At 46.4% G+C, this 27991-nt stretch overlaps 2 protein-coding genes across 2 annotated transcripts in view; one reads left to right on the top strand and one right to left on the bottom strand.

Annotated features, from left to right (window-relative positions):
• The first annotated feature begins 722 nt into the window (after positions 1-722).
• On the top strand, positions 723-13341 carry LOC130479648 (uncharacterized). The gene is made up of 6 exons (XM_056852042.1): positions 723-900; positions 6788-6994; positions 7425-7595; positions 7891-8022; positions 12153-12325; positions 13048-13341. Exons 1-6 carry the CDS (start codon positions 723-725, stop codon positions 13339-13341), a joined length of 1155 nt encoding a protein of 384 aa, XP_056708020.1.
• Positions 13342-18109: 4768 nt separating this feature from the next.
• The window catches only part of ABCB6 (ATP binding cassette subfamily B member 6 (Langereis blood group)), a 52128-nt gene continuing 42246 nt past the window's right edge, over positions 18110-27991 (bottom strand). Inside the window, exons 16-19 of the mRNA XM_056852041.1 lie at positions 26945-27057; positions 26499-26593; positions 19221-19289; positions 18110-18569 (exon numbers count right to left, since the gene is read on the bottom strand). Of these exons, the coding sequence (XP_056708019.1) occupies positions 18110-18569; positions 19221-19289; positions 26499-26593; positions 26945-27057 (737 nt within the window). The remainder of the gene's footprint in view (positions 18570-19220; positions 19290-26498; positions 26594-26944; positions 27058-27991) is intronic.

Here is a 27991-nt window from a genome sequence, read left to right as displayed (position 1 = left end):
TTAATTTCCTTGATTTATATCCTGCCTCTCTCACCAGTGTGGCTTATATCATTCTCCTCTTCTTCACTGTATCCTCACAATAACCCTGTGAGGTAGGTTAGGCCCAAGGCCACTCTGCAGCTTCCAGGGCAAAATGGGAATTCAAGATCCCAGCCTGACACAGTCACTGGCCATATTCCCCCACACTGGCTGTTACTGAAGAAGAAAGATATTGCCAACGTGCAAAGGAGGGTTTGATATTCCTAAAGTCTCTAGAAGTGGAGTTAGAGGCCTAGCAATTAAAAAAAAAAAGTTAAATTCTATGGCTGGGCCCCCAGACATGTATTTTCTGTCGGTGTCCATTCTTGAGTTGGTAGTGGGTCACTGCATAGCTTACACTTTCAGCTCTCTTTTCTTTTGTGATGAACAAATGCATATATAGTTTCAGAAAATCTGACCGTAATATAACCTGTTTATCCTTCCTTGTACTGGGAGTGCAAGACTAGGACGTGTCTTTGTGTTTCAGTCATTTTGCACAGTTATAATGGAAACATAGTATGCTGCAGTAATGTCTCTGTGCTGGGGTTTTTGTTGTTGTTGGTTTTGGTCTGTTTCAGTTAAACCTTCCCATTGCTGTCCTAACATTCTGAGCATCTGAATTTACTGGGTTATGATTTTTACTTCAAGAGGGCCAATGGGCAATGGGGGCAGAATGAAACGGTGTTCTCATATTTGGTCCTATAATGCTTGGTGAAGGGAACAGCAGCATCACAAGCAGAACGCTCTCTTTGCGGTTGAGAAAGAAGCACTTCCGGGTCGGACGGCCCCCCTGCCGCAAGCGCGGAATCGCGCTCTTGCTGCCTCGCTGCCGCGGGGCGATCAACCGGCCCCTTAAAGATCCGGCAAGCGGCACCCCTCGGTGTAAGAGGGGATGCAGACTCGGGTGCCGGTGGCAGACCCGTCATCCGAGCGATAGCCGCCTCGAAATCAGCGGCGGTCGCTCTGACAGGACTCTGCTGAATGGCCGGCGCCATCTTAAAGGAGCAGCAAGAAGCAAGCGAGGTGGGATCCGATTTTCTTCTAATTTTTTATTAAGAATTTTTTTTTACATTTAAAATATCAACTTGGGGTGTGTGGCAGTATTGTTTTCTGAAGACTTCACTTAGAACTATCTATAGTTCTGTTACGCTCTGTTTTGAGACTCTTGGCTTTTTGCCAGCTGTCTGACGCACTTTAAAAAGTTTCTCACTAAAGCAAGAACTTGGAAATAAAAGCAAAGAGTTGGAGAACAATCAAGTGACATGGAATAATACCATTTGGGATGTCATAGTGATTGCTTTCTCTGATTGGGATTCTTTCATCTGAAATAATTTTTGTGCAATGAGCTAAAAGAAAATTTTTGCCCCCCCCCCACTCTCCTCTCCCTCTTTGGATTACAACTGCCAGTTGTTTTGTCTTCAGTCTTCACAGCTTACCAATGGGAGAAAAAGAGAAACATACCAAAGACATTCTTAAAGATACAAAGTTGGTGGTACAGCTGCCTCAGAGAAGGCCTTCAATAACTCAAATTCCAGCTAAACAGACAACGTCTCCAGTCACGTCAACATCTGTAATTGCCAAGATGCCTCCAAAAGTGAAACCTGAAGTAACACTGACGTCTGTCTTTGAACTGTTAACTAAGACTCATCAAGATGTTACAGAAATGAAGCAGGAGTTATCCCAAAATACAGCAACTATATCTCAAAATTCTGCTGCAATAGCTACTTTGCAAGACACAATTTCATCCCTGACCATCAGGCAAGATAGAGTTGAAACCAAGCTTAAGAAAAATACACAGGAAATTAAAGAAACCAAGAAGAAGGTGGATACTCTTGAGATGGCAATAGCATCCTCATCTGAAAGAGATGAGAGACAACAAGACCAGATGGCGATGATTGAGCTTAAGATAAAAGAATCTTCATTGCGTATATGTGGTTTGAAAGAAAAAGTGGAAAATCGGGATTTACGTGGATACCTGACAGTTCTTCTGGCAGATTTTTTACAGGAAACTGAAGAAGTAATTGCTGGGATGATTGTGACAGCTTACAGAATGAATTCTGCATATGCAACTAGAAATAAGGTACCAGGGGATTGCCTGCTTCAATTATTTTCAAGGAGTCATCGGGATTTGATACTAAACACACATTACAAGACACCACTAAAAGTTGAAGATGAGCCTTTGAGATTGATGAAAGAAATACCGGCAAGACTACTGAGGAAAAGGAAAGATTTTATGGAGATTGTTCAATGCTTAAGACTTAGTGGAATCCAATTCAGATGGGAATATCCACAGGGTATCTCCTTCATCTTCAAGGCAAAAAGGTTTAAGTATACAGAAGTGGACAAGGCGGAGCAGTTTTTAAGAAGGTATGAGGCACACTTGGTTAAACCTACTAAACCAATCAAGCAAATTCCAACTAGAGAATCTACAGAAGAGGAAAAGGCATCTGAAGCAGCTGGAGGTGGAGATTTGCCAATAGACTCCTCTGAGGACTCTCCAATTGACGAAGCTGAAGACTAAAGAATGGGGGGAAGGGGGCAATAAGTAATATGATTGTTAATGTTGAATGTGAAAAATTATGGGATCTAACTGACTTTTGATATGTTACAGGTTTTATCTTGGAACATCAATGGATTGAACTCTCCTAATAAAAGGAGGAAAATATTTCACCATCTACACAAAAGTAATGCTAACATTATTTGTTTACAGGAAACTCATATACTCCCAAAGGATATATTTAGATTGGAACATGTAAGGTTGGGTACACTCTTCACGATGTGTAATAATGCTAAAAAGACTAATGGAATAGCTATGTATATACCTATCTCATTGGAACCAAGAGTTGTTTATCAGGATACGGAGGGAAGAGTTTTGTTTGTTGAAATAACATCTGGATTTCAGAAGATAATGCTTGTGGGAATAAATGCTCCTAATATAAATCAAAAAATATTTTATGATAAATTAGCAATATTACTAGCTGAATATGCCATAGAAAAAATGATTTGGATGGGGGATTTCAATGGTGTTAAAGTACCTAAGATAGATAGATCTGGGGAAAAGAAAAAAGCGGCTAATGAAGGAAAATTGCCAGGGGTCTTTGATGCTCTTACTGATCAATGGAATATGTTTGATGTTTGGAGATTGGCACATGGAAATATTAAAGGTTATACTTTCTTCTCACAAAGACACCTTACATATTCCAGAATAGATATGTTGTGGCTTTCGAAAGGCCTAATAGAGAAATCAGAGGATCCAGAGATTTTACCTAGAGTTTTGTCAGACCACAATGCTGTTTCAGTTAAAATCCAGTTGGGAGATAGAGGATATAAACCCTGGAGAATTAATGATTTTCTCTTAAAAAATACTAAAATAGTTGCTAAATTGAAGATGGAAATACAGAACTATTTTAAAGAAAATACAGATAAGGGTACTCGTGAAGATATAGTTTGGGATGCTGGTAAGGCAGTAATTAGAGGATTATTAATTCAACAAAATACAAGATGGTATAGGAAAAGGGAGAACAAGAGAAAACATGTATTAGATGAAATAAAACAAGGGGAAAGATATTTAAGTAGGTTGCAAGATAAAGTAACTAAACAGGAACAACAAGTGAAGATTAGAAATTGGCAACAGCAATATGAATTTTTAATTGCAGAAGAAATTGAAAGAAAACTTATGTATAATAAACAAAGATTTTTTGAACATGCAAATAAGCCGGGAAAAATGTTAGCATGGCAATTTAAGCAGAAGGAGAAAAAAATACCAATAACTCAAATTAAAAGGAAGGGTAAGATTACAAGAATAAAAGAGGAGATACTTGAAACATTTGTAGAATTTTATACAAACTTATATAGTAAAAAGGTATCTTCAGAGGTAGAAATGGATACGTATTTTACTAAAGGAGATTGGGGGAAAATAACACAAGAAAATAAAGATTTCTTGGATCTTCCAATAACTAAAGAAGAGTTGGAAGAGGCAATAAAGAAAAGTAAAGTAAATAAATCTCCCGGTCCAGATGGATTTAATGCATCTTATTATAAAATATTTAAGGACCAGTTAATCCCTTATCTATTGGAAGTAATGAATTTAGGATTGATAGAAGGGATTATCCCTCAAACTTGGAAACAGGCAAATATAGCATTAATACCAAAGGCAAATTCTGATACATTGGAAGTTAAAAATTTTAGACCAATATCATTGTTAAATACTGATTATAAATTATTTGTAACAGTTTTAGCTACGAGACTAAAAAGAGTATTAAATCAAGTAATACATGAGGATCAAGCTGGTTTTTTTACCAGGAAGGTTGATGAGTCAGAATGTGAGGGTAGTAATTGATCTCTTAGAATATGCAGAGCAAGACACAACACCAATAGCTTTGATATTTTTGGACGCTGAAAAAGCTTTTGATAATGTTAATTGGCAGTTTATGTTTAAGGTATTAGATTTTATGGAGTTTGGTGAGAATTTCAAAACAGCTATAAAAGGAATATATACACAACAATCTGCTAACTTGATTATAAATGGGTCATTATCACCCAAAATTGAAATTCAAAGGGGAACGAGACAGGGGTGTCCTCTTTCCCCTTTATTGTTTATTTTAGTATTAGAATTATTATTGCATAATTTTAGAAAGAGCGATGTAGTTGGTGTACGAATAGGCAGAAATAATTATAAGCTTAAAGCATATGCGGACGATGTAGTATGTTTTTTGACTGATCCGATCGAACAAATTGACAGATGGAATAAAATTTTGGAGGTTTATGGAAAGCTTTCAGGGTTTAAAGTTAATAAAACTAAAACTAAGATTTTAACTAAGAATATGACTCTCTCACAACAACAAATATTAATAAAAAAGACGGGGTTTAATATTGAAAATAAAGTTAAATATTTAGGTATATGGTTATCAAACAATAATCTTAACTTATTTCAAGATAATTATGTGAACCAATGGCAACAGATAAAAAAGGATCTGATAAGTTGGGAAAAATTGCCATTATCACTGTGGGGAAGAATCTCAGTAGTTAAAATGATGCTACTACCTAAAATGCTTTTTTTGTTTCAAAATCTCCCAATAGTTAAGGGTGTACAGATATTTGATGTTTGGAAAAAAGATATGAGATTTCTCTGGGGTAAAGAAAGACACAGGATTGCATATAATAATGTAATTGAGCAAAAAGATACGGGAGGATTTGGATTACCAGATTTGAAAATGTATTATCAAGCAGCATGCTTCATCTGGATTAAAAATTGGATTCTCTTAGAGAATCCGAAACTATTAGAATTAGAAGGTTTTAAATTGAGATTCGGGTGGCATGCTTACTTGTGGTATGATAAGGAGAAAGTAAATAAAGAATTTAATTCTCATATTATTAGGAAAAATTTATTGCAAATATGGAATAAATATAAAGAAGTTTTTGAAAGTAAAACACCCGGTTGGCTTAACCCTATAGAAGCATTTATGAGTAGAGGTGCACATTTAAACTTGGATTGTGATAACTACAGAGAAATAATAGAATACAAAGATGGAATATGGGTACTGAAATCAAGAGAAGAAATTCTGATTAAAGATTGGTTTATGTACTATAAACTAAGAGATGTTTTTAACAAAGACAATAAGTTGGGTTTTAATCAAACCAAATCAAAATTTGAGATTATACTATCTAAGGGAAATAAAGGACTGATAGGTAGGGTTTATAAATTACTTATAGAAATAAATCTAGAACAAGAAAGGATTAAGTTAGTGATGCTGAAATGGATGAGTGATTTAGGTTATAATATAGATTTGGAAATTTGGGAAAAGTTATGGAAAAAAGAATTTAAGTTTACAATTTCAAATGAAAAAAGAGAGAATTTGTATAAAATGTTTTATAGATGGCACATAACCCCAGTATTATTAAGTAAAATGAAGAAAGATGAGGAAGTTATATGTTGGAAATGTGGTACAGAAATAGGCACATTTATGCATGTTTGGTGGTTTTGTAAAAAAATAAGGAGGTTTTGGAGATTAGTTTTGAATGAAACTAATGATCTGATTAAATCAAAAATTAAGAAAGACCCCGCTTTTTGCTTATTGGGTATACCAAAAAGAGATTTGGATAAAGGTGATAGAGTCATATGTCAATATAGTTTTGCGGCAGCAAGAATTATAATTGCTAAAAAATGGAAGCAAACAAATAAACCTTCAATCAAAGAGTGGCGAGAAAAATTATGGATGTATATGAGGATGGCCAAAATTACAGCTTTTTTACATGATAAAGATATGGAGGAATTTAAATGTACGTGGGTAAAGGCCACCGCATATTGGGATAAAGTGGCAAAAACGGATTTTAAAAGTATAGTTAACGAATTATAGTATAATATGATTTTAAATATGATATAATAATAGATTTTTTTTTCTGATATGTCATAACACTCCATCGGAAGTCTAATGGTGGAGGGCACTGCGGTGGGGGGATGGGATTTGGATTCAGGGCACGATATGGCTTATAGACTGATTTGAATATTGTATTAACGGATAAATAGTGCGCTGAACATGTAATTTTTGTTTTTCTTTTTATGTATATGTATTTTGTACTTTTTTTTTCTTTTTTTTGTGTTTATTATGAAAATAAAAAAAATTTATAAAAAAAAAAAAGAGAAAGAAGCACTGGGAATCAGCACAGTTCTGGCACTTTTCAACTAGCCAGGCTGTGTGTACCTTTTTGTGGCAAAGCAGCTGGGGAGGTTTTCTGTTTTATTCCAAAGGTGTTTGCTTTCCCCCTGCAGGGAGCTATGAGTGCTTGACACCTGTCCAGAGGAGCCACTGTGAGAACCAGCTGAAGCGCAGGCCGGGACGCAGCGAGGGACGGAGCCAGCAGTCGGCAGGCCGTGTTCGCCGTGAGGAGCCACCAGTTGGGCTCTGTGAGATCCACTTTCTGCCCTTGGTGGTTGTGGCCCAGGACCCTAAATACCCGCAAAAGCTCCGCTGCGTGGGTGGGTGCCTGAGTAATATCCATCCTGCCTTCAGACTGTTTAAATGTTTTTTTCTGCTCACTTCAAGTCCCATCCCACCGCAGCTCCTTTCTGAGGTGCCATCACAGTGTGGCTGCAGGGAAAGAAGTGGCAGCGACCAGCCAAGAATGGCCTTGGTGTGAAAACTGTCTGTTGCAAGTTTGGCACTTGACCAAAATTGTAAGCCAGGCAAGATGTTTCCTTTCAGGCTTGGAAGAAATCATGGTAGTTGGCTAATGGAACTATAGAGGTGGTAAATTCAGGGAGGATCACAGGATAAGCTGGGCATGGGTGCTGGGAAGATGGTACACCTCCCATGGTTTTGCTGTTGACTTGCTGTCCCCCTCCCTCTCAAAGCCTTTCCTTGACCCCGACATCCCTGATACCTTCTCTCACATCTTTTCTTGCACAGACCTCCGTGGATTCAACCCGTGCCCTCATCCTCTGCCCCTCATCAGCTCCAGTTCCACAGCTGCCTATTGCGAGCTCAACAAGAACACCCGCCGGTGCCACCGCCAACAGCTTCCAACGTACAAGTCGTGCCGCATGTATCAGACATGTGATCATGCAGTGTTGATAACAGGTGTGACTTTCAGAATAGCACGTGGGGCTGCTGGGATGTACAGACTCCAAGGGGGCGAAAGGGATCTCAGTCTTTTGCTGCAGGGACCAAATGTTTGGGATTAGGCAGAATCTGATCTCAGTCCAAGTGTCAGCTGCTTTGTTTCACTAAACATGGGCTTAAAAGAAGAGGGGGGGGGGGCCTGTTTGATCTAGAAAACAGGGTTGGTGCCCCTTGATCATACCTTCCTTCTTGACCTTTTGCAGCATCTGCTGCCTCTTCCTCTCCTGAGTAGCTAAGAGTTTTTCCCTCCTAGGTGGTTGGCAGGAGCAGGTCACCTACCCACATCATGCCCACAACCTGTTGCTCTTCTACCAGATGCTTCGACGGAACGGCTTCCACCAAGAGCACATTAAGGCCTTCTTTGCAAGTGAGGGACAGGCTTCAGGTACCTGTGGAAGAGCACAAGGGTTTGAAGTGGCTTTTCCAAGGGCAATTCTTTAGAGCCTGAGATCATTTGGGTCTCAACACCCACCTACTGAACAGATAATTCACAGTGGGTAGCCGTGTTAGTCTGTCTGCAGTAGTAGAAAAGAGCAAGAGTCCAGTAGCACCTTAAAGACTAATAAAAATATTTTCTGGCAGGGTATGTCAGAAAATATTTTTGTTAGTCTTTAAGGTGCTACTGGACTCTTGCACTTTTCTACTACTACTGAACAGAGTCTTCCATTCCAGAGTCACATCCTACCACATGGCTCCCATCTAAGAGATTGTGGAGTGTGAAAGCGTAATAATTTATTTATTCATTTATGCCCACTTTTCTCCCCAATGAGAGCCCCTTTCCATTTTATCCTCACAACAAACCTGTGGGGTAGGTTAGGCTGAGTGTGTGTGATTGGCCCCAAGGTCACCAGGCAAGCTTCCGTGGCACAAGTGGGGATTTGACCTGGCTTTCCCAGGTACTAGACCAGGGATGGGGAACCTCAGGCCCGGGGGCCGTATGCGGCCCCCAAGGACATTTTTGTGGCCCTCGGGAGCTCCGGGGCCCTGCCACGGAGGTGGGGCGCTGAGCGGCCCTCCCCAAGGGTGTTCCTGGGGCCACGGCTTACAGGGGCACTGCAGTGCCCTTTGGACCACCTCTCGCCAACTGTCGGCTGTTGGTCGGTGAGAGGGGAGGGGGAGGGATGCTCCCCCAAGGCTGCCCCCTAGCCGTGGCACATTGTAAGCCCCTCTCGCTGCCTGTCAGCTGTTGAGCAGCGAGGGTGGGGGAGAGGCCGGCTGCTCCCGGCAGCAGAGCATGCATGTGGGAGCCGATCGGGCTTCAGGGGGGCCTTTTATGGACTCTGGGGGGGAGGGCACAGAGGCTGGGGTCCAGTCGCTCGGGGCTCCGTGCGCCGTAGGGTGTGTGTGTGGGTGTGTGTGTCGGCGGGGGAGGTGGGGAGGCTGGGGCCCGGTTGCGCGGGCCGGTGTGCGCTGGTGTGTGTGTGTGTGTGTGTGGGAGGCTTTTCTCTCTTTTCTTCCTCTTTTTCTGTCACTCTCCTTTCTCTCCCTCTCTCCCTCTTTTTCTGTCTCTTTCTTTGTCTCCCTCCCTCCCTCCTTCCCTCCCTCCCTCCTTTTCTTTTTCTTTCTTTCTTTCTTTCTTTCTTTCTTTCTTTCTTTCTTTCTTTCTTTCTTTCTTTCTTTCTTTCTTTCTTTCTTTCTTTCTCTCTCTCTCTCTTTCTCTCTTTCTCTCTTTCTCTCTTTCTCTCTTTCTCCCTCCCTCCCTTTTCCTCTTTCTCTGTTTTCCTTCCTCCCTTGCCGATTGACTGCAGGCTGCGCCCCCCTGGCGCCTCGTTTGCTAGGGCCACCGCTGGCTGCCCTCCCAACTGGGAGGGGGAGTGTGGCCTCCCCTGGGGTTGCCAACCTCCAGGTGGTGGCTGGAGACCTGGCAACCCTAGCCTCTCTCCCCCCCACGGGAGATCTACACCTGGTATGGCCCCCGAAAGATGTTATAAATGTGCAAATGGCCCTTGGCAGGAAAAAGGTTCCCCACCCCTGTACTAGACCAACATGCTGGCTCTCATGCAGCCTCTAGTGATGGATGCCTTTGGCTCCCATCCCTAAATATAACCAGCCTATAAGGCACACACACACAAACAAAATCCCAAGCCCTATTGGGCTGTTACAGGACAGGCCAGTTAGAGCAGCGGTGTCAAACTCATGTGAGGAGGGCCGGATATTACATAAATGTCTCTTGGTCGAACTGACTATGTGTAACAAATAAATAAATAAATACCATAAAATGTAATGCCAGGTACTGGAGATACAAACTTTATAGAAGACACAGGCAAAATCAATTAATGATATTGTTTCTTACTTAAAACACAAACAGGTTTACAACATTAAAATTCTTACAGCATTTTCTTTTATTTAACAGTCTTATTGCTATTGTTTTAAGTATGTTTGTATTTTAAGTAAAAATAAAGTAAAAATAACATCATTAATTGGATTTGCCTGCGTCTTCTATAAAGTTAATATCTCTAGTTCCTCGCATTCATTTTAAAACTTGGGTGGGGTGGGGGTGGAGTCCTTGGCTGGAGAACCCACAGCTGACTCGCCAGCCCAGATCTGATTGGGGTTGGTTGGTTGCCTTGGCTGGCTAGCTTGCAGCAGGCTCGCAGGCACAGATCTGAACGAAGTGGTGGTGTCCAGAAGGCAGGGAGAAAAAGAGAGTGAGAGAAAGAGAGACAGAAAGAGTGAAACAGATAAGAGAGAAAGGGAGAGAGAAAGAGGGAAAGAAAAGGAAGAGAGAAAGAAGAAAGAAACAGGGATAAAGAAAGAGAATGAAAGAGGGGGGGAAGGCAAAGAGGGATGGGGAGGGTAGGTGGCTGGGCTCGCAGGGCATTTCAGCCCCGCTGCACCCAGAAAGGGACAGATGGGTTTCTGGCTGGGCATGTGAGGCCGCACAGGGGTGGGGGTGGCAGGTTGGGCGCGTGAGGCCTGTAAGGGGCCTTGCTGTGCCTGGGAAGCTATGGAGGGGGGATGGCAGGGAGGCTGTGCAAGGCCCAAGAGGCCTTGCTGCACCTGGAAAGGAGGGAGGGAGATGGTTGGGCAAATGAGGTCAAGTTTACAACTGCAGCCTGAGAGAACTGGAGGCCAGGTCTACCCATTGGCTTGCATGGCAGTAGACCTGGCCTCCTGATGGGGACTAATTCCCCCCGCAGAGGCCAGGTCTACCCATTGGTTTATAGGGGCCTCTGGAGGCCAGATCTACCCAGCAGTTGGGAACACGATAGACCTGGCCTCTGGAGGGGAACCTGGGTTTCTCCCCCACCCACGGAGGCCAGGTCTACCCATTTTTTTGGGGAGAAAGAAAGAAAAAGAAAGAAAGAAAGGCCATTTATGCATAGGAGGTTTTACCTTGGATTCGCTGCTCTCTAGATGCACATTTTTCCCATTTGAATTCTCAAAACTCTGCATGGGGGCTTATTGTTGAGTTTTGAGAATACAGATCGGGAAAATGTTCATCTAGTCTAGAGAGTGGCAAAACCTCCCATGCATAAATGGAGGGAGGGAGAGGGGGAGAGAGAGAGAAAGAAAGAGAAATGGGAGAAAGAAAAGGACAGAGAAAAAGAAAAGGACGGAGGGAGACAGACAAAGAAAGAGAGGGGGAGAAAGGAGAGAGTGACAAAAAAAGAGGAAGAGAGAAAAGCCTCCACACACACACACACACCCGGCAGCGCATGCAACCCGCCCCCAGAGTCGCCTAATCTGCTCCCGTGTGGATGCTCCGCCCCGGGAACGGCTGGCTTCTTCTCCCACCCCCCATCGCCGCCTGTCAGCTGTTGAGTAGTGAGAGGGAGGGGGGGGAGAAGAGAAGAAAAAGCCAGCCGCTCCCGGCGGCGGAGCATCCGCACAGCAGCGGATTAGGCGACTCTGGGGGCGGGGTGGGAAAGTTGAAGCCCGGTTGCGTGGGGTTGCGCCGCCACGGCGTGCAGGAACGCCACGCCACACTTAAAAAAACCCCTCTTGCTGCTCAGCAGCTGAGGCTGTGAGAAGGGTTTTTTAAGTGTGCCGCGGCGTTCCTGCACGCCGCGGCTGTAGGGGCAGCCTTGGGGGAAGCGTCTTTCTCCCTCCCCCCTCCACTCGCTGATTAACATTTTCAGTGGCCCTTGGGAGCTCCAGGGCCCTCCCCGAAAATGCTCCTGAAGCCGCCCTGCTGCGCCTTGTTTCTATGGCAGGGCCCTGGAGCTCCTGAGGGCCACTGAAAATGTCCCCGGGGGCCATTTCTGGCCCCCAGGCCGGACATTCCCCATCCCTGCCATAAAGGGAGGGGGGCTGGCTGCCTCAGCTCGCGGGCCGGAGGACAGCCCTCCAGGGGCCGGATCTGGCCTGCGGGTCGCATACTTGACACCCCTGAGTTAGAGCCTAGCAAAATTCTCATCTTGTCCCAAGTTGGTCCCTTCCCAATAGGGCGGCATATCTCAATGTGTTCTTGGGAGGATGCTATAGTGTAGGGGGTGGGATTGCTAGAGCAGTGCAGAGGCATGTCTACGGGAGGTGAAGTCAGCAGCCTCTTCCCTTTTCTTTCCTGGGCAGCGGCCATGGAGATGGGCGATGTGCACCCAGCCACAGAGAAGCTGGCGATTCGCTCGCACCTAGCCTTGGTCTGCCGGAGTGTGCACTGTGCCGATTCGCTGGTGCTCTTCCTCAACAGCCCAGCAGCCAGTGATGGCACCATACTGCTGTGGGATGCCAACTGCAATTGCATTGTGAGTTGGGACTGAGGGGCAGGTTGGGGTTGGAGAACAAAGGGAAGTTATCCACTGGGATCAAATGAATCTGCCAAAACTGACTCTCCCAAGGTCCTTGCATAAAGGCCTAACTCCACTGGCATCTTGGCTGGCATCAGCCTCTGAACACTCCGTTCTAGTGATGGAATATCTCAGTCCAGCTTAGTAAACATAAATAAATTCTTATTAATGGCTATTAATCGCCAAATCAAGTTTAACTCATCTGTCTTTCCCCTAGTCTGAAAAAAGCCTTTGCTGGAACCAGAAGGCCCCTATAGGCCTGTATTTGGCCATCTGAAAGTGTTCAGGCTTTTGGTTGGCTGGAAGTGGAAACAGAATTGAGCCACTCATGCACAGGGAGGGGATGTGGAGGGGGGGTGTCTCTCCACCTGACCTAACATGTCCTGGCCAGCTCAACTGGTGGAAGCAGAGATGCTGACAGAATTGCAGGTGGAGACTCCAGCCCTCTCATCTTGTTCCCTTCAAAGGCCTGTCCACTTATTTCATGTGTGCCTGCAGGGAGAACCCCCCCCCACAATGTTGCAGTGGGTGCTGGCCCTGGCTTGCTGTTTCCGGCTTAATCCATTCCTTTTAACTCTCAGGCAGTAGAATTCCCTTGATCTCTGAACTGTACAGCAGTGGGTGGGGGGAGAGAAGCTGTCACAAAGGGGCAGGTGCTGATGAGCTGCTCCTCCCAACAGGCTGATCCTAAGGAGCGGTATCCCATCTCTGAGCTCTTAGCTGACTTGGAAAGCTGCAACGCACACAGGGTCTTCTTCTTTCTTGACCAGAGCTATCCAGAACCATTGGCAAAGAAGCTGTGGGCATCACGGCGCCATCCCAATGTGGTGCTAGTGCGTGGCCTCACCACCAGTGGCGGGTCAGCTTTTGCTGAGTTCTGGGGAGGGCTACAGCCTGACCAGTGTCTTCTCCAGCATATCTTGCCCGTAAGTACCACAAAGTGCAGAGGCCTGCAGAACAGAGGTTATGACTGAGGGCCACAGCTTTATAGTCAATGATGTAATAGAGAAATTTATCCCCATGCTGGCAGCTTAGTCCGAGCAAAATTCTAAACGCTGAAACCCCTTTCCTATTCCTAGCATTGCATCTTGGTAGGTAGCTCTAGCAAAAGGTGAGGGGTTCCAGTGCAAAGGGGCAGATCTGAGCTAACAAGAGGCATCATCGTTGGGAAACTGTGGGTTCCACCTCCCAATTATGGGGGACAAAACAGGGCGAAACAAATTGGGGAGTGGGGAATACAGGGACGCTTGGAAGGTATCGGTGGCTCCCAGGAAAGAAATGCTCGGCCAGTTGTTATGCAGCAAATTCGGTGCATGTTTCAGCTCCCTATAAATCCAAGCAGTCTTCTGATGGTTGTATCTTGGAGCCAGGTTTGTTTTTGGCCCACAGAAAGGCATGTGGAGAAACCTACCTTAGTTGAGCAGCACAACAGAATCATATGGCAAGTGGAGCTGGCAAACCATAGCAAGCAGGGAACTTGATAAATGGCTAGAGCTGACATTGGAAAAAAAACTTGAGTTCTATTACCAGTATACCCTTCTAGTTCATTTTCTTGTCCAAAACCAGATTTCTGCCACTGGGAAAAAATATTTTTTCCAGTTTGAAGTCACTTGAAGTGATGCTCGAATTTAAGGTCAGCAAACAAGGGCAATCCCCTAGAGGGCTGGATTCTGTAGATTTCTGCATGGACAACAGAGACTGTGCAAGCAGAGCGCTAAAGTCACTCCTGTAGCCTCTTGCGCTAAGTGAAAGTGATTGTATCCTCACTATCTTTTCGACATGCACAAGGTGTAGCACAAAGTACTGACAGTTTTAAAACCAAATCAGGTGAAATAATGTGAACCTGTTGTACATCCCATGGCTCCATATGCACATTGTTTTTTCATTAACAATTATATTAGCACTATGTGTTGCTGTAGCTGTTTGTGCCCACTCAATAACACAACACCTTCATTGGAAACCGCCCCCGCCCCCCAGGAGGGGAGCTTGGAACGGACAATGACATCTTGGAGGAAGAAGTCATAATGGCTTTTGGGGAGATCGCCACACCGGAACAGCAGATGTTAATAGCTAGGTTAGATAAAGTCAGGGCACAATTAGATAAAGTCTGGCCCTGGCTGTGTCGGACATCCCCTCAACCCCAAGCAGGCGGCCCACGGAAATGCCAGATAGGCTTCTGAATCCTACTGTTTGCACAAGTGGGACTTCACCAGTTACATTTTCCTTTCTACTCATGTATTGAACGGGGGAACCTTTAATGCCCATTTAATCTTACCTAGTTTAAGATTACTGAGATAATGTATATGAAGTTCTCTGAAAACCAAAGTGCTGTTTTAATGCTTGTGAAAACCCAGTGATGGTCTCTGCCAGGTGAAACTCTCTCTCTTATTGCTGGTGGGCCCTTGGTCGGCAGTCTTGGCCTCTGGTACCTCAGCCCAGTTGCTCAATGTCACATTAGCGGGAGCACCTTGCCATTCTGTACCGCCCCTGGGTGAGGAGGAGCGTCAGCGTCGCTATCAAGGTTGTCAAAATCTGCCCACCATGTTGTGGTATCAAAGCAGACACCAGCAGCTGCCGCAGGAGGATGACTGAGGTGGATGGGGCAGTGCCCTGGGTCTCTCCACTTGTTCTCTACCTATGGACCCTTTCCTCTCCCCCCCCTCCCCAGGAGGTTCCTGGCTTCAAAGGAAATGGGTGGTTATCTGCCTTAGCAGTTCATTGGGAGGTCTGGTGGGGTCACTGAACATTGCTGGGGTAGGTTGAAGCAGCCTCAGTGAACTGCTGCGCTGCAATGAACTTTCAAAATGCCAGGGCCAAAGGAGAAGCCAGGTGTAGCAAGCCTGCTCTTGCATGCTGTTGAATGATATAAACATTAGAGAGACAGATCAGTGGTCAGCAGTTGGAATACAGCCATGATGTGTAGGACAAAAGGACAATAAACTCTGCAACCAGTGCTAGGAGGCAAATAGGGCCCAGCTGCACAAGTGTGGGAGGACCAAATGGAGCCGCAGCCCCTTCAGCAGTTGCAGTGTGGTGTTACCCTGCACATGGCAGTTTCTCCTCCCCTTCACAGATAAGTCAAAAGTGCAGAGTTGTTTATCCCTCTTTTCCTCCCTGTCTCTATGGACATAAACCCAAAAGTGTCCTCTGTTGAGAAAGAGATAGGGAGAGATGCTTTGTAAGACAACCAACCCTTTGAATAAAGGACCACTGTTACTGGTTTCTCCATTTCTGTTCCTGTTTATTTGTCAAGACACCTTCCTGGAATGGGAAGGAATACAAGGGTGAAGTCCCATTTGGTGCTGCAAATGTGAGGCCACAAGGGTCACCAGAAAACATGCCTTCCTACTTGTGGAGATACTTTTGCCTTTGAAGGAATAAGGGCAAGGATGAAAAAAGGCAACACCCCAGTGCTGTGGTTATGGTACTTAAGGTGGAGAACAAGTTCAGTCTTAGACCTGATTTTCCTGTGCAAAGTATACAGGGATTTCTCCATAGAGATGCTAAGAGCTAGACTCAACAACACTGCACAGAAACGAGAGAATTGGGATTACAACTGTGGAGACCTGGGTTCTGATTCCCACTATGCCATGGCATCCAATGGGTGACCTTGGGTTAATCATTCTCTCAGGACCATTTCACACATTATATAAACATTATGCTACCATGAGCACTTTATTTGATATGTGCCTGGATTTCCCCGCTCAGTGAGGTGAGTGGGATTCAGTGCTTAGCACGCTGAAGTGAAGGAAGGTGGGAGTACTGGCTGGCAGTCATTGTTGTGTGCTAGAAAACCTTAGGCACGTCATTATCTCTCTGCTTCAATTTTCTCATGTTGGAAATGGAATAGCGGCCTCCTTCCACCCATCTCAAAACTCAGGGAGAGGAAACACGATGTAGAAGCCAAAATCACTAGCTCTGCACAAAATGACATGACTGGTGTCCACAACATGGCTGCACCACTAAACCATCGAGTTCCACAGTCTTGTGTAGTTGTAGGTGTGACTGTCATCCAGAAGCTTTATGTAGGGTGTAGAAGATGCTCTGTTCCAGACCTTACAAAGGTACCAAATGCCCTTGCAGCTGTTCTTTCAGTTTCTTGCGGCAATGATGAAGTTGCAAATACAGCCTAAATAAACTGAAGCTTCTTGGATCCATAAGTCATTAGGTACTTAATCCTTCAGTGTTACCTGTGTTCTTGCCCAACAACCAGGCATGGAAAGTTGGGTTTACTGTGATGTCCCATTCTGGTCATGCAGCAGGTCAGGCACAGCCATCTGGGATGTCTACTTGCACAGGAAAGAATGTTTCTCTTCTGGGTGATTCCTGTCTTTGCCCGTTGCTGCCTCATTTCTTTGGGTGTCCCAGTTCTGTTCTTCCCCCCCTTCCCCTCAGCATGGAGCATCTTCCACTCCAAGCTGAGAGGTATAGTCCAAAACCTTCCCTTCCAGGGCTGGCTGTCCACATTCTCGTTGGCAGGAGGTGTGGCTTTGCTGTTTCCTAGAAACATGGTTTCCCGATGGCTACTCTGCCTGCCCTGAAGATGAAAGGGTCGCTCCTTGGAAGGAGCTGCCCATAAACTGTAAATAGGCCCTGCCTTTCTCTGGAGGATGTGACGCCCTAACCCTTCACTTCACTACAAAGATAGTCATGTACCAAGCTCCTTCCCACCGGGTAATCAGCAGAGAACTCCAGAGTATTTATTTCTTTAGAAAATGTGTCTGTTGGCTCCCCAAAGCCATGATTCAGGCAGCAAGTCCAACTTTCCTTTCTATAAAATGCCACACATACTGATGGTGCTATAATGTAGTCCTGGCTAATACTACTGTGGTTTGTCTGATCAGTCAAGGACTTTGGGGAGTGAATGACCTCACCGCAACAACAGCAGAAACCTCAGGCCTTCTGGAACCCACTTCCATTAAGCCACCAAACAGAAGTGCCTACTTGGATAAGATGTGGAAAGATAAAAGAGGTCTCTCTCATCCTTCGGAGCCTTTGCTCCTTTCAGCTATGAATTACTGGGGGCACCTGCCTGTTTTCATCCTATTCGACACATGTTGAGATGTAAACAATTAGTGCACATGCCCTTTTGGCCCACTGATCCAACTAAATCTGACCTGAAGCATCTAGTTTGAAAATTGCTGCCCTTTCACTAGCATAAAGGCTGAAAAGGAACTCCCCTCCCTCCATCCTGGTAGCCAGCCATCACACCCTTCCCTTAAACAGATGACACCAAAACACTGAATCCTCAGATGGATCTAAAAACACTGAAAGTTTATGAATATTAAAACAAACTACAAAAATATAGTCATGTCCCAAGCTCCTTCTGTCATTATATATACACAGTTCTGGCAACATATACATATCTCACTCCCCACCTTACTCATCTTTGCAAAGATAGACTCCAATGAACAGTTAAGGCAAAGTGGCTCTGGAAGCCATTTTAATCTATGGGAACTCTCCAGTCCCAGCCTGTCCTTTGCCAATCACTGACACTGCGCCCAGTGTGTATGTCGCTCCAGTGCTGCGGGCACTCCACAGTGCACACAGGGTCTAGCATTCCCCAAGTTTGGTCTCCCTAAACACTTTTCCTGGTGGATCTCCTCTGTGGCTTGGGGGTGTGACCTCCAGCACTATGCTGCAGAAGTTTACAAGTTATTCTGACACAAGTGACAGCTGCTTCTTTGGTTTCAAACCATGACCTGCTACTCTCTCCTTCAGCAGCTCCTTCCTAGAGCTCAGCTAATCCTCAGAGCTGGTGGTGGTGTTCTTGCTGCTTGCCACTGCTGAACTGCCGGCAGAGCTCCTCTTGCTGCTGCTTACCTCTGCATCATTCTTTCTGCTGCTTACCTCTTCCTCATCACTGAGAGTCTTCGCGCTGCTTGCTTTTGATGTGGAGGCAGCTGTGCTTACCTCTGACTCATCACTGACAGTCTTCACGCTGATTGCTTTTGATGTGCCGGTAGCTGTGCTCTTAATGGAGCCAGCTTTTGGTAAGGAGGTAGCTGCACTCTTAATGGAGGTAGCTGCGCTCTTAATGGAGCTTGCCTTTGACACACCGCTCATTCTGCTCTTTGTGGAGGCTGCTTGTGAGGATTCGCTGCTGTCCTTGCTCTCCGCCTCTGAGATGCTTCCAAAATCACTCCCTTGTTGCGCCCACATGTCAGTGTACAGGCCGCCCTTTTCCATCAGCTCTTCATGCCTGAGAGATACAGAGAGTTAATTGCAAAGGGTCCACGGAAGGTGAATCTGGCATTTGACTGGTATATCATGCTTTTGATTTCCTTTTCTGTATGAAGTGATCCAATGGACAATGGGAAACCTGCAGCTTATTCTACTCTTCTTTCTCCCCATATTAAAGTAGTCTTCATTTACAGCTGTGTTAAGAGGAGCTTAGGCAGATCTGTGCATACTCTGCCATTTGGTGGTAGAACAGAAAAACAGGATGCTTTTGGGTCTCTGACCCTAGTCACAGCATGCTCTGACAGTACTTTTGAATTTCTGTGCAGCAAGAATGGGCAACTTCATTTTTTTAAAAAGCACAATTTTACTGCTTCAGGCTGCACAGATATGCAAGACAATGTATGGGGAAAGCTGGCAGAAGTCTTAGAAACCACACAGGAAGCTAAGATTTACAAAAATTGTGGCGCTTCAGTGTTCTGCCTGGGATGTCTCCTTACCTCATGATTAATCAAATGGGAATACATCATAAAACAAAAGAAATGTCTCATCTTGCATAATTTAAACAAAATGCAGAATTCAGCTTTTCTTGATGCAGGATCTGGATTGGACAGATGCAGAATGTTAAGTGTTTGGGGAGAGAGGCAGAAAGGGCACACGGCCTTAGGCTTACCTTCCTCGCTCCATCACTCGGCCATTCTTGAGGACGAGGATATGATCAGCCTTAATCACAGTGGACAATCTACAGAGAAATGGCCATCATTGAGGCTGTTATCAAGACGGCAAAACACAATGATCTTTCTGCCATCCACTGGCCCTACCAGGATGGCCTGAATCAGGGCTCCTCTCTAGGCCCCGCTGTCCCAGATAGCCCCCAGCCCTGCAGAAAACTGCTGCATAAACTCTTTTCCCATTCTACCTCTTTAGTCATCCTAGTCAGTGTAGACTGAATTAAATGCTAGGCATCTTTGAACAATTAGAAGTGCTAGAGATCCACTCAACTATGCTGATTCATACCATGCTGATTTGGCAACCTGAAGTGGCATTCAGATATAACTTCAGAGTTCGTACAGCAGCCCCCTCCCCCATCTGCAGCTCCCATTCAGCTCTTGGTCAATATTGAGGTAGTGCAGAGCCACTGAAGGGAGGGGGCCAGTACATTCAGGCCCTGTCCCATCTCCATAGTGTGAAGTAACACAGGGGCCAGGGAAGGAAGTGAGCACCTTGCTGGGAACAGAGATGACCAGCTCAGCCACAAAAGCCAGAGGAAGCCCCAGTGACAGCTTCTCCCTGAAGCATCAAAGAACGAGCCTTGGGTACTTACCAGTGAAGGCTCCTTCTGCTCTGGGAGACGAAGGCCATCTTCAGCTCGGGTTCTTGTGTGTGCTTATCCGGGAGGCAGGAAACAAAACTGCAGATCTTCCCCTATCCTGCAGGAAGTAGCCCCTCCCCTCTGCTGCAGCTCCAGTATTTTTAGAGCTTGACCGTAATCTCCCTGCAATAAATTCTTTTTTTTTTTTTTTAAACAAACATGAAAATTGTACAAACGTGCCAAGAGGAGCAAACGACAAATAACAAGGAAGAAAAAACGCCAACTTTACAACGAAATATACCAAACGGTAGAACGTCTAAGATCTCTGCGTCTCAATAATTTATAAATATTATCATTTGTTTGCTTGTGAACAGGTACCGGAAAAAAGGGTAAGGAAAATATGAAGGTGGAAGAGTCTTAATGATCTTAATTGGGAGGGGAAGATGGCCTTCGTCTCCCAGAGCAGAAGGAGCCTTCACTGGTAAGTACCCAAGGCTCGTTCTCGCTCTGCGAGAGAAGGCCATCTTCAGCTCGGGACGTACAAGAGCTTAGGAATCTGGGTGGGTGTAATTAAGACTCCTCCACACCCTGTAACACCTTTTTCCCAAAGGTGGCCTCAGCGGAGGAAATCAAATCCAATTTGTAGTGCCGAATAAAAGTAGAAGTAGACGACCATGTGGCCGCTCTGCAAATTTCCTCTACTGAGACATTTTTGGCAAAGGCGGCCGAGGTAGCCGCACTCCTGACAGAATGAGCTGTGATGTTCACTGGTACCGGTAAGCCAGAGGCCTTGTAGGCGTGAACAATGCACTGCCTAATATTGCTGCTGATGGCAGCCCTGGACATCACCCTTCCCTTATTTGGAGCCGTTAGAGTGACAAATAAAGAATCCGTGAGTCTAATGTGTTGGGTACGTTTAATGTAAATTCGTAACTCCCTCCTGAGATCTAGGGAGTGCCAAGATTTTTCCCTAGGAGAGGACGGATCTGGATGGAAGGTAGGGAGGACAATATCTTGTTCTCTGTGGAACCTGGTGTTTACCTTCGGGATGAAGGAAGCATCAGGACGAAGAACCACCCTGTTATTATGGAAGATGCAAAGATGAGGGGCAATGGACAATGCCCCCAGTTCAAACACCCTGCGGGCCGATGTTATGTCTGTTAAGAAAAGTACTTTGGATCTAAGCCACTTCAGGTCCACTGTCCTGAGAGGCTCGAATGGTGGTTTAGTGAGAGCCGTAAGTACCGTATGTATCTTCCAGGTCGGAAATCTGTGAGCCACTGGAGGGGAGGTAGATTTAACCCCCTTAAGAAAAGCTTTTATGTGAGGATGGTTGAGAAGCGGGTATCCGGATACCCGAGGTACCAGAGTAGCTATAGCCGCCAGTTGCCTTCTCAAGGTGGCACACTTTAGACTGATCTTGCGGCCTTCCTCAAGAAAGGCTAGGATCCCTGAGATCTTAGGTTTAAGTGGATCCATGGAGCTTTTCTTACACCAAGAATGGAAGACCTTCCATGTGGCGTTATAAATGCGAACAGTGGATGGGCGCCGCGATGCCAGAATAGTATTTACGATGTCTGGAGTGTAACCCAAGGCTAAGATCCTCCTCCTTTCAATGGCCATACGGTCATTCTGAACCACTGAGGATCCGGATGACATACTGGGCCCTGTAGAAGGAGGTCGTGTTGGACTGGTAGCCTCCATGGTTCCCTGAAGGACATTTCCCGGAGAGCCGGATACCAAGGGCGTCTCGGCCAATCCGGAGCTACCAACAGCACTGTAGCCTTCAGAAGACGTATGCGGCGTATTACTCTCGGGATTAGGGGCAGGGGGGGAAAGGCGTAGAGAAGTCCCGATGGCCATGGTGCCAACAGGGCATCCGTCGCTTCTGCTGCTGGGTGTTTGTACCGTGTGAAAAATCTTGGGATTTTGCGATTCGTGTTGGATGCAAAGAGATCCACTAATGGATCTCCAAACTTCTGGGTAAGTTGGAGGAACACAGTCGGATTGAGCTCCCACTCCGCTTCGTCGATTTTTTGATGACTGAGCCAATCGGCCTGCACGTTTAAAACGCCCCGAATGTGTTCCGCTGTCAATGACCGTAGATGATGTTCTGCCCAGGTAAGAATCAGCGAGGCTTGTTTGTGAAGGGTGGACGAACGAGACCCCCCCTGTTTGTTGAGGTGGGCCTTCGTGGCCACATTGTCTGTTCTTATTAGTAGATGTGTCATCTCTATCTGAGGGGCAAAATGTAGAAGTGCCCTCCAGACTGCTTTTAGTTCGAGGAGATTGATACTCCGACCCTGTTCTGATTGATTCCAAAGGCCCTGAGCCGGCTGGCCTCGGAATGTGGCTCCCCATCCCGACAGGCTGGCATCTGTAAATAGATGTTCGGGAGGGTCGTGAAAGTAAGGAAGACCCTTGCACAGGTTGTTGGTGACAGTCCACCATTTTAGAGTCAGACGAGTGGCATTGGGAATAATGAGGTCCCTCTTCCTCATAATGTCTTGTTGGAACTGCAGAAGAAACCACTGAAGCGGCCTGGCGTGGAAGCGCCCAGGGAACTGCTGGAATGCAGGAGACCATGTGTCCCTGCAGTTTGGCGAGGGTCATTAGTTTGGAGGAGGGAGACCTGATTACCTTTTTGGCAATGGCTGCAATCTTGAGAGCCTTGTCCAGGGGGAGGAATAGAGAATTCTGGGCAGTGTCTATCAATACCCCTAGGTGTAAAAGCCTCTGAGTGGGTTCCAGGTGATTCTTTTTCAGATTGACCAGGAACCCATGATCTTGTAGCGTCTGTAAGACCAAGGTCGTATGTCTTAGGCTCAGATCTCTGGATGGAGCACATATGAGAATGTCGTCCAGGTACGGGTGTACCTGGACCCCTTGAGCCCTCACCAGTGCTATCAGGGTGACTAATACCTTGGTAAACACCCTTGGGGCGGACGAAAGCCCGAATGGCATGGCCCGAAACTGGAAAGGAAGGTTCTGGAAGGAGAACCTTAAAAATTTTCTGTGGGATGGATGCACCGGAATGTGTAAGTAGGCTTCAGTGAGATCTATGGATGTAAGGAAAGAGCGGGGGCGTAGGGCCTCTTTGATGGAAGTTAGGGTCTCCATCCTGAACCGCCTCTTGATGACATACCTGTTGAGGAACTTGAGGTCCAGGATGGCCCTCCAGTCCCCGTTCCTTTTGGGGACTGTGAAGAAGTGAGAGTAAATTCCGCAAGAGCGCTCTGATGGCTGTACGGGTTCTATGGCCCGGATGTCTAATAGATGCTTTAGCGCCTCCGCAGTGCGCAGGCATTTTGTCCTGGAAAGAGATCGATGAAGGTATGTTACGCGGTCTGGAGGAGAACGTGCAAACTCTATTTGGTACCCCTGGTTGATGACCTGCATCACCCATGCGTCCGACTGGACGTCCGACCAAAGGGTAGCAAACTCCATGAGACGTCCCCCCACTGGGAGAGAGTTGGCGTCACTGTTTAGTTCTCTGGCGGGAATTGAAGGATTGTCTATCAGAATTTGGCTGTGAAAATCTGGGCCGCGAATAACGGGCCCCCCCTTCGAAAGGAGCCCCGACCTTGTGACCACTGTCCCTTTCTTTGGTCAGTGCGAAATCTATGGAGCGTATGGGAAGACCTGAAAAAACCAGAGGAGCCTTTGTTGTCCCTGCGAAAACTTTTGGGCAGGGCCTTCTTTTTATCCTTTGTCTCTATAAGAATGGTGTCGAGCTGATCACCAAAGAGTTTGTCCCCTTGGTATGGGAACCCCATCAGTTCCGCTTTGGAATGGGTATCTGCCTGCCAAGGTCAGAGCCATAGAGCCCTCCTAGCGGCTGTCTGAGTGGCTATTGCCCTGGCAGAAAAGGACAGAGTGTCCAGAGAAGAGTCTGCTAGAAAGGTCACCGCCTTGAGTACTCTGGATACTCCTTCCAGAGCTTTTCTATTGTTTTCAGGAATCAGTTGGTTGAGCTTTCTAGTCCAGACTATAGCGGCCCGAGAAATCAGGGCGGAAGTGACCGAGGCACTAATGGCAATGGCAGACGCCTCATGCGCTCTCTTAATGGCCAATTCCGCTTTTCTATCCAAGGGATCTTTAATAGGTCCCATACTGTCCCTGGCTACCACATCATAGGAGTGAAGTGCCACTACAGGAGCCTCCACTAGGGGGATCTGGAGTAACTGTGTTGAGGGCTTAGCTAAAGTATAAAACTTTTTTGAAATTGCTGTAGCCTGCTTGGAGGCCAGCGGTTTCTCCCACTCTGCCTTAATAAGAGTGGAAAAATAATCTGGCACAGGAATGGTTTTTGCTGGGACATTATGTCTATGGAAGAACTCTTTTGCTCCTCTGAGTTTGTCTGACTCTAGAGGTTCTGAAACTTCCGCCAGATCCAGAGCTGCCAGGGATTTTGAGAGGAGAGATTGAAATTCTTCCTGTGGGAAGAGCCTGAGTTGTTTTTCTTCAACCGGAGGGGTTTCTTCACCTGAAGAGAACTCGCCCTCCTCTAATTCTACATCAGAAGAGTCAGGGGACATAGAAATATTATTGTTGGGGGGTGCCGAAGCTTTTCTGGTGGCTTTGGTGGTACTGGGAGTTAATTCCCTGCTGGTGTGCCGAGAGTTAGCTTGAACCTCAGTAGAAAAGGCCTCCTCACGAGTAAGGACCGGGGCCTCCTCGCGAGTAAGGGCCGGAGCCCCGTCCCCTTGCAAAGATGGAGTAGGGGATTGCAGGGCTTGCAGCCCTTCAACAAAAACACTCCTCACCAGCTGAACCAACTCCGCTTTTAGGGCTAAAAGACCACTTTCGCCCCCACCCGCCTCGCCAGTCTGTACCTCACCGGGCGCCGTCCGGTCTCCGCCCTTTACAGTCTCCGTCCCGCGATGTGCTGCTGCTGGCGACAGCGCTAAACGTTCTGGGACCTCGGCCGCCATTAGCCCCTGATCGAGGGCTGTAGTGCTAGCCAGCGTTTCAAGCACGCTGTGGGGTGCCGTTAAGACTGAAGGCTCCTGGCGGGGCGGGGCGAACGGCCGAAGCCGATGCACTAGCCCGGGGCGCTTTGATGAGAAGGCTAGAAGCCGCGCCTCTTGTCTTTGTCTGCGTCAGGCTAGGAGCCTCGCTTTGAAGCCTCTTACTCCTTTTGTGCGCCTGGCTAGAAGCCGCGCCTGTGGTGTCCTTTTTGTTTTTTAAAGCCTTATCTGATTTATCTAAGGCTTTGCGCTTCTTCCCTGAAGGGGAAAGCGAAGCTCCGCTGCAGGACGGCTCGTCCAGGCTGCCAGTAGCCGCAGTAAGTAAACCCGGCACAAGATCCTGAGGCGAAATGAAGTCGTCACCCCGGGCCTCCGCCATCTTGTTTGGGCGGGAAAAATTTATTGCCTAGCCAAAGCTTGAGGCGTAGAAAACCAATTCCAATTTTTTTTTTTTTTTTTTTGCACGCAGACACAATAGGGAACGAAAAAGGACACCAACAAGACAGGAGGAGACAGTTGAGACACAAGACTAGATATATTTCCTTATCTGAAGCAGGGAGACAAAAACGAACGCTGCTCTCCTGTCAAGGCAGGAAACAAAACTGGAGCTGCAGCAGATGGGAGGGGCTACTTCCTGCAGGATAGGGGAAGATCTGCAGTTTTGTTTCCTGCCTCCCGGATAAGCACACACAAGAACCCGAGCTGAAGATGGCCTTCTCTCACAGAGCGAGACTAGGAACCTCCCACTGTATCCTGAGATATTGTAAACAATGTCACTGAGCACTGTGTTTTAATTGTATGACAAGTCACCTCATCTAATCCATATCACTTTGACTTTACACCCATCCCTGACAGATATGACAGTCCAAGGAATCTGCAACATCTGTGGACAGCAGAGTTCCCCTTGATAGGCAGCACGGTTTCCTTTGGCAGACTGGTTTCTACTGACACAAAATGTGGTGGGGACCATTGGCTTAGATTACTATAAAAAGAGATTCTACACATAGGTGGAAGATGCTTCTCAGTGGCTATTAACCAGGGCAGCTAAATGGAACCTTCCAGTTCCTGAAGGGGGGGGGGGCACACAAACAGCATGGGAGGGCTGAGTCCTCTTTGCAATTCACAGCATTATCTGGCTGGTCACTGTTGGAACATGATCAGTCCAATTCAGCAGAGCAGTTACGAGTAGCAGCTCTTACAAGGTAGTAAATCCAGAAACTTGAATACTTAAAGCAGAGGATCCCACATTAACTTACAAGCGCTTGCCTGTCTGAAGGGCAGCTATAGGTAATTTTTTTAAACATTTGACTGATGTGATTCTAATACATCAGAGGGAACTTGAGTCTGTGTGGAGCTTAGTGACTCATCTCACAAGCTAGACACATGAAGCTGCCTTACAATGAACCAGACCCTCGGTCCATCAAGGTCAGTGTTGTCTACTCAGACTGGCAGCAGCTCTCCAGGGTCTCAGGCCTTTCATAGCACCTTCTGTTTGATCCTTTTAACTGGAGATGCCGAGGATTGAACCTAGGACCTTCTGCATGCCAAGCAGAGGCTCTGCCACTCAGCCATGGCCACTCCCATAAATTAAGCATCCCCTTCAGCTGCAACTATGTTGAAACCCTGAGTACACAGCTCCAGTGACAGGGTACATCCCAAAATCCTTTACCTGTGAGCCACAATAATGGTTGTACGATTTGCACACACTTTGGCCAGGCATGTGTGGATGCTTCTCTCAGTCTTAGTGTCCAGCGCTGATGTCGCCTGTAAAATCCAGGAACAGTAACAGCTTGTGAATGAATGGAAAACGGAAGATCAGGGACTCTGATGCCAACTGTCAATGACAATCTTCTGGTCCATCGGTGAACCTGCTGTGTTAGTACCCTGTCCCAAAGCTGAGACATACTCTTTGTGTTGCTGCCATAGCCAGCCTCAGCTCAGATATGATGGCAGCTTGGAAATAATGGAGATCAGTGAAGCCGAATGTCACCCTCCCAAGTCTGTCCGGGATCCAGACTGCAGGACTAGGAGAAGATGTACAGAAGGGGGAAAGGGCAAGCAACAGTTGGCCTTAGGAACTGGCAGACAGGTAAACATTATGGTCACCTTCCTTACCTCATCAAAGAGGATGATGTTGGGGTTCTTCAAGATGGTGCGGGCAATAGCAACTCGCTGCTTCTCCCCACCACTCAGTTTCAGACCTCGCTCACCAACCTGTGTATCATAACCTGCCAAGAACCAGCAACCAATGAAAAAAAAATGCAATGCCAAGAGACAGTAGTCCATGTAGGCACCAATCTGTGACTCCTATCATTTGGACAGGGTGACATAAAGCTTTGGCTACCTGGAGAGCCAGTGTGTTGTAGTGGTTTGGAGTGGTGGACTTTAATCTAGAGAACCGGGTTTGATTCCCCACCCCTCCACATGAGCAGCAAATGCTAATCTGGTGAACCGGGTTGGTTTTCCCCCTCCTCCACATGAAGGAGACCTTGGGCTAGTCACAGCTCTCTTAGAGCTCTCTCAGCCCCACCTACCTCACAGGGTGTCTGTTGTGGGAGGGGAAGGGAAGGTGATTGTAAGCCGGTTTGATTTTCCCTTAAGTGGTAGAGAAAGTTGGCATATAAAAACCAACTCTTCTTCTTATATTCGACTGCACTTTCCAGGCCTACCACAAAAGAGATCTGACATCTCCACAGACATGTCTCCCAATCGCCAACTCTATGGGCCATGGCACCATTTGAAAAGGGAAAAAAAAGAACAAGGAAGGATGGGAAAACTCTGAAGAGAGAGTCCCCAGGGCCAATCCTATATATCATTAGCTGAAACCTCTAGTATTCAAGCTCTTTTATTGGGCTTTGGGGGTAAAGGGAGGCTGGACTGTCACAGACCTTTTCATTTGCAGAACAAACCTTTTTACTTACAGTTCATTTGAGTAGGGGTCTTTCATAATTCATGCTGCCCTGGACGCCCAAGAATGGTTTGATTGACTTGGAGGGGGGGGGAGACAGGATAAAAATGGGGGAGAGATCCTTTGATTTGGATAAGTAAGAAAGGCTCCAAGAGTGGCCAAATATTATTACCAAGTTTTTAATAACAGCTCGTATAAACAGCATAGTAGGTAGGTGGCTCTATGGAGCACCAGTAGCTGAGCCAGAGATGGGG

Source organism: Euleptes europaea, chromosome 6 (genome assembly GCF_029931775.1).
Source record: "Euleptes europaea isolate rEulEur1 chromosome 6, rEulEur1.hap1, whole genome shotgun sequence".
NCBI classification, from domain to species: Eukaryota; Metazoa; Chordata; class Lepidosauria; order Squamata; family Sphaerodactylidae; genus Euleptes; species Euleptes europaea.
This window is presented reverse-complemented; position numbering and strand designations above follow the sequence as displayed.